We start from the raw sequence: 10,294 nt of genomic DNA on the forward strand, positions 1-10,294 counted from the left end.
GCTAACAACGACTATCACTGCTAAATAATTAGCAATGAGGTAAAAATCACCCCAAGAGCCCCCCCATCGGCGGGCCTCCCTGCCCGTAATTCACCATAAAGACCTTATTATCAATCCTTATCAGAAAACACGATTGCTAATAAGGACTATCATAGCTAAATAATTAGCAGAGGTAAAAATCACCGTAAAATCCCCCACGGACTGGGCCCCCCGGCCCGTAATTCGCCATAAAGAGCTTATTATCCATCCTTATCAGTAAATATGAGTGCTGATAATGACTATCACTGCTCAGTAATTAGCGATGAGGTAAAAATGACCTCAAAAAACCCCCATGGACAACCCCCTCCGCCCATAATTCACCGTAAAGAAACAACTGTCAATCCTTATCGCAAACCATGGCTGCTAATAATGACCCTGATTGATAAATAACGAGCAATGAGGGGCAAATCCGGGAGGAGGGGGAGGCGGGGCATCCCGCACCGGAAGCCGCCCCGAACGGACCAATGGGAGCGGCGCTGCCGGTCACGTGGTGCTGCTCAAAATGGCGGCGCCCACATCTCCGCGCTGGGGCGGGCGGCGGGGGAAGGGGGGCGGTCACGTGACAGCAGACCACACTTCCGGCCGGCCCTTGACCACATCCGGGAGAGGCGGGGCTGCGGCCGGAAGCGCTTGGTGGGGGGGGGGGGAGAGCGGAAAGCGTCGGGGCGCTACGTCACGCGGCCTACTTCCGGCCCGTACCGGAAGCGCCGCCTGCAGGCCCCGGCGGGGAGCGGGGCCTCCCCCGGGCAACATGGCGGGGTGGAGGCAGGTAGGAGCCGCCATGACACTTCTCCCCCCCGGCCCCTCCACGGTGTCTCCCCCCCTCCGCCCCCCCGCACTGCTGCCCCCCAACCCTGCATCCCCCTCCCTGCATCCCCTTCCCTTCCCCCGGCGCCATTGTCCCCCGCCATCTCTCTCCCTGGACATGGCGGAACGGAGCTGCAGCTCCTCCGTACCTGCCCCACGGCGTTGGTGGGGTGGGCCGTGGGGGGGGGGGGGTCACTGCGGGCAGCCGTTAAAATAGACCCGAGCTGCGGGCGAAGCGTCTCCCTGAGGTGTCGTTCTGCGAAGATCCAGAAACATCAAATCCTAGAAGAGTTTGGGTGGGAATTGTTGGAAGAATTTGGCCTTTAAAGGTCATCCAGTCCCACGGGCAGGGGCGTTCGCAAAGCTGGGGGGGGGGAAAGCTGGCCGTGGGCCGGCAACGTGCGCTGGCAGCCCAGAAACCCCCCGCAGCCTGGGCTGCATCCCCAGCAGCGTGGGCAGGGGGGCGAGGGGGGGATTCTGCCCCTCTGCTCCGCTCTGGGGAGACCCCCCTGCAGTGCTGCCTCCAGCGCTGGGGCCTCAGCACAGGAGAGACACGGAGCTGTTGGAGCGGGGCCAGAGGAGGCCCCGGAGATGCTGGGAGGGCTGGAGCCCCTCTGCTGTGGGGACAGGCTGAGAGAGCTGGGGGGGTTCAGCCTGGGGAAGAGAAGGCTCCAGGGAGACCTTCCAGCCCCTTCCAGTCCCTCAAGGGGCTCCAGGAAAGCTGGGGAGGGACTCTGGAGCAGGGAGGGGAGCCATGGGACGAGGGGGAAGGGTTTTGCACTGACAGAGGGGAGATTGAGATGAGATATTGGACAGAAATTGTTGGCTGTGAGGGGGGTGAGCCCCTGGCCCAGGTTGCCCAGAGAAGCTGTGGCTGCCCCATCCCTGGAGGGGTTCAAGGCCAGGTTGGACGGGGCTTGGAGCAACCTGGGCTGGTGGGAGGTGTCCCTGCCCAGGGCAGGGGGGTTGGATCAAGATGGTCTTTAAGGTCCCTTGCGACCCAGACCAGTCTGTGATTCTATAATCTTCGACTAGAGCAGGTTGCTCTGGAAGAGGCCGTCCATTGGTGCCCCAAACCTCGCGTTTTGGTAGCTCTCCCACTGGTGGGAAATGGCACCTGGAAAATAAAAGTTAGACAAAACCCTCCTCCTCTGCGGCTGCGGGTCCCCACGTGTGACTGAGGGCGCGATGCTTGTCTGGCAGGAACTGGTGACCTTCGAGGACATCGCCATCTATCTGAGCCGCACAGAGTACGATGCCATTGAGGAGGAGCAGAGGGAGCTGTACCGCAGCGTCATGCTGGACAACTACAAGCTCTTGATGTCCTTGGGTAAACCTGCAGTTTTAATGCCGGGGGGGGCACAGGAGGGGCTTCCGTCATATTTGGCTCCATCCGAACCATGCGACTTCCAGCACTTTTGAGGGGCCGATCGGCGTGTTTTGACCTACGGCAACAGGGTTGGGGACAACTCCTCCAGGCACCTGCAGTCCCGGTGTCCTGCAGTCTCTTTGGGAGACCCAAACGCAGGATTATTTGGGTCTCTCTGAACTCACGGCCTCCTCGGAAAATGGAACCATGGGCGAGCAGCCCGTCCTGAGGTCAGGCAGGGACTTTTGGGGGGGGGTTCTGGCCACGGGTCGACGACTCTGGTCCCTCCCGTGGGCGCTCAGGCTCCAGCTGGGCAATAGTAGCACGTACGAGGTGCAGGGGAGCAGAGGCGTCAGAGTTCCCTGCACTGAGGAGGTCCCTTCAGAGGACTTGCCCACAGCCACCGGGACGGGACGGAGATCGTCGGTTACCTGGGAGGACATCCCACACCTAGGAGTTTCTCCCAGGATGAGCAGCAGATAATGCCTCGCTGGGCAACCTGCCAGCAGAGTTGGGAGTCAGTTCCCGTGCTCCCATCAGGGCTCTGCCCTTCTCCTTGGGAATAAACTCATCACTGCCAGCAGCTCCAGTGTATCTCTCCCTTTTTTTTCCCCTGTTCCGGTGGTGTTTCTGCTTGGGCTCTTCTTGTCAGGGTGAAGTGCAGCTTGGTGTGTGTCAGAGAAGAGTTTTATTTTCTCACGTTAACAGTTTATTCCTACAGTCCGTGTTAGAACAACACCCTCTGCTCCAACCCCCAGGTTACCCAGGCCCCAAACCCGACATTTTATACCGGCTGGAGAACGGGGAAGAGCCGTGGGTCTGCACGTCACCGAGCCCGGTGAGGTGGGATGGACCCGACAGCCCCTCTCCCGGTGAGCAGGAACAACCCAACCCCCGTAGGACCACTTCCCTCCACAGGGATTGGTGGCACCTTCCAAAGGCCGCCCCAAGCTCCTCTGCTCTGTAGCTCCAACCAGCGTGTCTCGGGGGTTCCCACTTGCCCTCCTGCCCAAATCCCTCCCCTCCTCGCTGCCTGTTTTGAGGCGTCTTCCCCCATGTCCCTCTGGCCTTGCAGCCCTCGCCGCGCAGGGCAGCAGCAGTGCCGAAGGGAAACGGAGGCTGCCCGTCTCCCTGCAGGGAGGGCAGCTCCACAGAGACGTTGCTGATCTGCTGCTGCTCGTCCCCCTTGACCCACGGAGGATCCTCCCTCCGGTTCAGTCACCTGTGAGCAGGGTTGTTGTGGCTTTCTGGCTCCTGGTGGCGGATGGGCCTTTCTCCTCTGGCTCCGTGTCTGTGGCGCGGAAGGGCTTCCCCAACCAGGGAGGTGACGTCCGTCTGGTTTCCCTGCAGGACACGAGGAGGACAGGAGCCGGCTGGAGGAGCCTCTCTCAGACTGGTGGCCTGGTGCTAGTGAGCACCATGTGCCGGAGGAGGGGACGGAGACCCCCTGCCAAGGTGAGTCCCGGTCCTTCCCTTTCCTCACCTCTGCAGCGAAGAGCCCGAGGCGGACTCCAGCCCCGTCCCCGTCCCCAGCTGCCTGTATCGCACCCGCTCATCGCTGCCAGCGCTTCTCCCACCCCCGTGCAGGCAGCATCTCCGGGCAGGGCTTCACTCTCCTGCCCATCCAGGCGGAGATCGGGAATGCGGAGCCCAGGTGTTCCCTGAACTGGGGAGAATGGATTTTTCTTCCTGGCTGTCAGCGTCTTCTCCCCCAGTCCCTCTCTCCCTGTTCCATCCTGATGCCCCAGCCAGGAAGAAAGCAAACTCTTTCCAACCTTCTCTCAGCAGGAGGACGGTGCACACAGTGGCGTCTCCGGTCTAGGAGACTGCTGAAGAAGTTCGGGTGTCTCGGGGACAGGAGTGAGTTGCCGGCTGAGGTGGCTAGCACAGGAGTGGGGCCAGCGGAAAGCCGAGACCAGGCACAGACGGTCTTGTGGCCTGGGAAGGAAGGAGAAGTAGAGGATAAACGAGAGGTCACAGCAAACGTCAGCCAAAGCAGAGGATTCCCGCTTCATCCAGTGCCGGAACAGCAGAACAAAAAGGCAAATCCTCAGGAATACCGGCGTGGTGACCGCAGGGAGAAGTTTCAAAGGGGTGCCCCAAAAAGTCAATGCCCGTCGTTGCAGGGAAATTCGGAACTGTCTGTCGAGGAGCTGAATGAGACCATTTTCAAAGACCACTGTTACTGCGTGTTGAGCGAGGCACCGCTCGTGTGTTGCACCCTGCGTCCGTGTCCTCTGAGAGAACACGACTACTGCGGAAACCACAAGGACGGCGTCTGGGCCCTTAAGGACCACGATTACTGTCACGTGCAGGGGATTCGTTCCCAGGGCAGAGTTAATAAAATCGTTCATCTCACCGGCAAGGCTCGGGCCGTGCTTCGCAGGCTGGCAGCACGAAAATCCCGCATCGGGCGAATCGTCAGGAAAGCCAGGCGAATTTTGTGGCATTACAGACCTTGGGTCAACAAGAGGCTGGAGTTCCCTGAGAGTTTGTTTAGCACCTCTGAACCTCCCGTCCTTCCTGCCCAGGCAGAAGATGACCCCACGAAGGGAACCCCTGGGGCGTTTTGTTCTCCTGCAAAGCGGGAGGCTGCGTCCCCCCAGCCTCGGAGTGAGGGAAGCTCCCAAGGGACGATGGCGGAAGAATTTTGCGTCCCTGTGGTGTCTTCTGAACTGGTGGCTGCTCCCCCACCCTCAAACGCAGCCACAGAGGTGAAGAGAGAAGCGACGCGCCCCGAGGCGTCCGTACGCTGCGAGGCGCAGAGGGCCCAGCTTAAGCTGCTCCAGAGCCCGGACGCCAAGCAAAACGACGAAGGACACGAAGCCGTTAATTCCGATTACGTATCGCTGCATGACGCCTATAAAATGGTGATGCGGACCGTCGACCAACACGCCGGACTCCGTTTGCCGGAACTTCGAGCTCGGCGGCTACTCGCAGCGTAAGGATCTCTGGCCCCTCGTCATTCAGACGGGCAGCTGAGCCGCGGCAGGACGGCGGCGGCGACGCTCGGCTCTCTCGAGGCGAACGCTCGGCACCTTCTTCCCTGCAGCAAAACCCCTCTGGAGCCATCTGAGAGAAGAAACGCCGTGAAGGGCGTGCAGAGGCGGATTAACGGGTATAAAACGCGGTATGCGGCACCCGCTGGGGAAGCTGGGATCATCTGGGAGGTTTTGGGGAAAAGGCCAAGAGAAAAGGCAGGATTGGTTTGGATAAAAGGAGGAAACGGGAAAACGGAGCCAAGCAGGGAGGACGGGCAGCCGTGTGGGAGCAGGTAGCCGGTCGGTACGTTTTCTGGCCGGGCTGTGCCTGATCGCTGCAGTCTTTTCCTGCATTCTTCTCAATAAAGTATTATAATTCTTCTAATTAAAATAGTTTAAATTACTGTCGGTGTTGTCGCAGACGCTGGTCTGTCCCGTCGGCCGCGCTCGGCCCAGCGGGGGAGGAGGAATCCCCTGGCGTCTTCGGGCCACGGAGCCCCGCTGCCGTCCGTGCATCACTCTGACGGGCGCAGGCAGCGTGCCCGCCTTTGCGGGTTTCCCCACTATTCATTTAAGCAAAGCGAACGGAGAGAGATTTTTCGGGTACAAAATTCAAGGGGGGCTTTATTTCTTGATGAAAATTTGCCGCTGTGGCTTACAAAAGCAGTCGGGGATGTGCCGTACAGAACCCTGCAGCGTTCGCTGTCTAAAACTGCTGAAGAAAAGACCCGTTCAGTTTTCTAGCGTAACTAGGACAAATTTGTAGTATTTTGTGTCAGGAACAGTGTGGCCAGCAGGAGCGGGGCAGCGACGGTCCCCCTGTCCTAGACACTGGTGAGGCCCCACCTCAAGGGTCGTGTCCAGTTTTGGGCCCCTCACGCCAAGAAAGACACGGAGGGGCTGGAGCGAGTCCAGAGAAGGGCACCGGAGCTGGTGAGGGGTCTGGAGCAGGAGTCTTGTGAGGAGCGGCTGAGGGAGCTGGGGGTGTTCAGCCTGGAGAAAAGGGGGCTGAGGGGAGACCTTCTCGCTCTCCACAGCTCCCTGAAAGGAGGGGGCAGCCGGGGGGGGTCGGGCTCTTCTCCCAAGGAACAGGCCATGGGACAAGAGGAAACGGCCTCAAGTTGCGCCAGGGGAGGTTTAGGGTGGAAATTGGGACAAATTTCTTCCTGGAAAGGGCTGTCAAGCGTTGGAAGAGGCTGCCCAGGGCGGTGGTGGAGTCGCCATCCCTGGGGGGATTCAAAAGCCGGGCAGACGCGGTGCTGAGGGACGCGGGGTAGTGGTGGGCTCGGCAGGGCTGGGCTAACGGTTGGACTCGATGATCTTAAAGGTCTCCTCCAACCTGTGAATCTGTTCTTCCCCCAGGCACCGGACACCTCTCTCCACGGTGGTCCACTCGCCTGGGTAACAGAACAACTTCACTGATAGCTTTCCCTCACCCCCGACAGGAGTCGCCTCCAGAGGCCGAGGGTTTGTGTCCCTTCCCCAGTTCGCCGTCCCCCGACAGGGACCGCAGCGGCGGGGCTGCCCTAACGCCCCATTCCAGCCGAACACCCCCAGCTCCCCCAGCCGCTCCTCACAAGACTCCCGCTCCAGACCCCTCACCAGCTCCTCTGCCCTTCTCTGGACACGCTCCAGCCCCTCCGTGTCTTTTTTTGTCCCGAGAGGCCCAAAACCGAACACAACAGTGGAGGTTCTGAGGAGAATCCTCCCGGACCCCCACAGCCCCCGCTCCCCCTGCGCGAGAGGCCTTGTGTCGCTGAACTTGGCCCTCAGCCGGCCCCTCGCAGGCGCCGCCCGGAAGCCCGGGGCCGGGCCGTGCTCTTGGCGGTCGGGAGAGCCCGGCGGAGGCCGCCCGGAGCCGCCTGTGTCCGGGGCGGGATGGCGGCGCGGAGCCCGGCCCCGCCGGGCCGTACAAAATGGCGGCCCCGGACACGGTGGTGGTGGTGGTGGTGGTGGGGGGGGTAAGAGCCAGCCAATGGGGGCGGCCGGCGGGCATCACGTGGGGCGGGGGCGCGGCGCGGGGGGTTATGGGACAGCCGCCACGGCTTCCGGGTTACGGGAGGCGGGCGGGGCTAATATCCGGAAGTGCGTAAGCGGATGTTTACAAGGGAGGACACGCCCTTTCCGCCGCCGTTGCCCTGGTAACGAGGGACGCGGCCTGGTGCTGCCGGCGGAGGCGGGGCCGTCGCTCCCCTTCCCCCTCCGCCCCCCGGGGCTGCAGCGGGACCGGCCGGGGGATCGGACCTCCCCCGGCAGCGACGGGCCCCTGGGAGCGGGGCCTGCACCGGGATCGCGGCAACCCCCGGCCCCAGCCCAGGGTGGGGACGCGGGGATGGAGAGCGGCCCCGAGGGAAGGGCTTTGTTACCAAAGACAGGCCTCTGCTGTGTTTGTAACCGTATGCGAACTGAAAGGTTGTTTGTTTCTTCCTGACCTTCTTACTGTGTGAGAAAACAGCTAATTGCTGACCTTATTGCGTGAGAAAACAGCTAATTACTGACTTTCCTACCACATGAGAAAACAGCTAATTACTGACCTTCCTACTGTGCGAGAAAATAGCTAATTACCGACCTTACTGCGTCAGAAAGTCGTTAGTCGCTGAGCTGGTGTTGCAGATAGTGATAACAAGGAGGCAGCCAGGAGTCGCTCACCGCCAAGGACGGGATCACAAGAAGGAACTGATCACTTCAAGGTTCTCTTATGCGTCAGGTATGCGCTCCTGGACCAATTGGGACGGAGCTGGGGCTTCTTCAAGGAGCATCCCCACCAGCCCCGAGATGTTGGCAAACTTACAGTAAATTTTTACTGCCCCGAGGTGGCTCAGCACCTCAAAAGGATGATGTGAGGGAGGGTCTCCTCACCCAAACGACCACCGAGACCCTCACGCTCGCGCAGAAGTGTTTTGCCGACACAGCAAAACTTAATACTCACGTGCAGAAAGGCGATTTGGTCATGCTAATGAATCTATAGGGTGGAGTTATGTATTAAGTGGGCGGAAATATGAGAATATTTAGTGTATAAATAACGGGTGAATATCCCCGGTGAGGTGTGCCGGATTTGTGGGTTTTCCCCCTTGCACCCGACGTCGAATGAAGCGATACCTCCTCTCTAAACGACTTTTGGTTTTGAGAGCTTTGATTTCAGGTAACAGCTTGAGGGTGCTGGGGGGGGGGGAGGGGAAAAGCTGGCGGTGGGCCGGCAACGTGCGCTGGCGGCCCAGAAACCTCCCCCTGCACCGCAAGTGTTGGGCGGAGGAAACGTCCCTCAGCACGGAGAAGGGCTGGGTCGATCGGGGAGGAACGGGTGACGTGGGGCGACGTCCTGATACCGTAAAAGTGGCCAATAAAACTCTTAGAGGTTTGATTGGAAACTGTTAGAAAGCAGGCGGGCAGGGGATCGCTCCGCCTGGTGTGCCCCCGCCGAGGTGCTCGACTACAAAAGTTACACGCGACCAGAATATACGTATTCATTACATTTCCAAGAAGTGATTAGCATATTCATCCTATCTCCTGGAGCTCATTAATGTACGAAAATGTCCTTGACGCAGGCGCATGCGTGTCCGTTGGTGGTCTTCCAGGGTCCTCTGGTGGTCGTCGATAGTCTTCCTCGCCGCGTCCCGCTGATTGGACGCGGTCTTCGCGCACGCTCGGTTCGTCTTTCGGCTTCGTTCGCAACTCTTCTTTTTTGCAAAAACTGGCTTGGTCCAGCGTCTCTCCCTTATCTACTCTACTCAAGGACACAACGTCTCAAGAATTCCTTTTATCTCACGGAACCCAGCAGACGTTTAACCCACCCGCTTCCAAACTTTGCTACCTTATTCCAGGAAGGAGGGAACAACGTGTTCTTTTTAGCTCGGTATCAATCCCGGATCCACTCGAGGAGTTTGGGAAGCGGAGAGAGGGGATTTACGGGTGTCGGCGCTCTGTGGGTTTATCCGAATAAACAACTATATCCGAGTACTTTTTCCCGGCTGAAAATAGAGTTGCTGAGAGGCTGCATGGGGCGGGAAGCTGGAAACTTGAGTGGGACGTGAAGCTTCGGTGGGTTTGCGGGGGAAGGAGGAACTGGCCATGGAGGAAGTTTTTCCGGAGCAATGATGGTTTTTCCGTATTTTGAAGCCCCCACATTTGGGCTGGAGACCCACCGTTAGCCAGCCCCAGCCGTTCCGCTCACTTCCCCCGGGACAGGGTGAAATACGTGGGCTGACGTTAGGCTGGAGGTCGGATTCAACGGATTGCCTGATTGTTCTGGCGTTAGTCTGCCAATCCCAGCGCTAGACCTCGACTACAAAGAACCAAGAATAATTCTGGAAATCAATCCCGTTGCTTAAGCGTCTGTAAACGCTCTAACGTCTCCCAGCTTTGGATTAAAGTGGCGCATGAGCAATAAAATCTCCTTTTCTGAGGCAGCCGAACACCCTGCAGCCTCCTTGTTATCTTAAAGGTAGTTGCTTCTCCCGACAATCATGAAATCTGCAGTTTTTTGCTACAGATAATCTTAGATCTAATGCAACGAGACCTCCAGGCTCAGGGTTTTTCCTAACTTATTTCCACACTGAGATCGGAGCTCGTGTTTTCCAGCTGCTCTCTCTGCGACCCTCAGGCTTCCCTGTAACCACTTTTCTGGATTTCTTTCTTTTCTTCGGTCCAGACAAACTTCCTAAAGATCCCGGGGTCTCACGTGCGTGGCTCCTCCTGAATTCAATTCTCTTTTCCACGGCGTTGTGCGAGTTGTTCTCTCAGTTTATCCTCTCTTTAACTCCCCTCGCTGGTGGGACTCTTTATTTTGCCTGTAGCGAGGGCAAGGGCAGAGCAGTTTTTTGGGGAGCTCAAGGCTCCCCTGGCACCCGCAGCTGCTCTGCGCCCAAGACGCCGGGATGAAGAGGTGGTTGGAGGAAGAGGATGAGCCCCAAGATACCAGTTTTGGGGAGATGTTTCCTCCAACCCATCCCACCCAACCCAACCTTTGGGGTAGCGGAGCGGTCTCTGCCCCGTCTCTTGTCCAGAAGCGATGGCGCTGCCCACACCTCCCCATCCATCCGGCTCCACCGATGTCCCTCCTTCTCCCCCCGGTGTCCAGCGGTGACAGCTCGCTCCAATC

The 10,294-nt window shown here is 59.1% G+C and overlaps 1 protein-coding gene and 1 long non-coding RNA gene across 2 annotated transcripts; one reads left to right on the forward strand and one right to left on the reverse strand.

Annotated features, from left to right (window-relative positions):
• The first annotated feature begins 685 nt into the window (after positions 1-685).
• LOC141738514 (uncharacterized) lies at positions 686-5,197 on the forward strand. Its single transcript, XM_074573792.1, is given in 6 exon segments — positions 686-808; positions 2,050-2,176; positions 2,974-3,087; positions 3,566-3,670; positions 4,001-5,103; positions 5,105-5,197. Coding segments are annotated over 6 exon segments (1,560 nt in total). The 5' UTR covers positions 686-790.
• Positions 2,884-5,550, reverse strand: LOC141738524 (uncharacterized). Its single transcript, XR_012585410.1, has 3 exons — positions 3,991-5,550; positions 3,699-3,881; positions 2,884-3,559 (listed from the first exon to the last, which is right to left on the reverse strand). It is a non-coding gene; the product is annotated as an uncharacterized LOC141738524 (long non-coding RNA).
• Positions 5,551-10,294: the final 4,744 nt, after the last annotated feature.

The sequence above is a fragment of the Larus michahellis genome, chromosome 2 (genome assembly GCF_964199755.1).
Source record: "Larus michahellis chromosome 2, bLarMic1.1, whole genome shotgun sequence".
NCBI classification, from domain to species: domain Eukaryota; kingdom Metazoa; phylum Chordata; class Aves; order Charadriiformes; family Laridae; genus Larus; species Larus michahellis.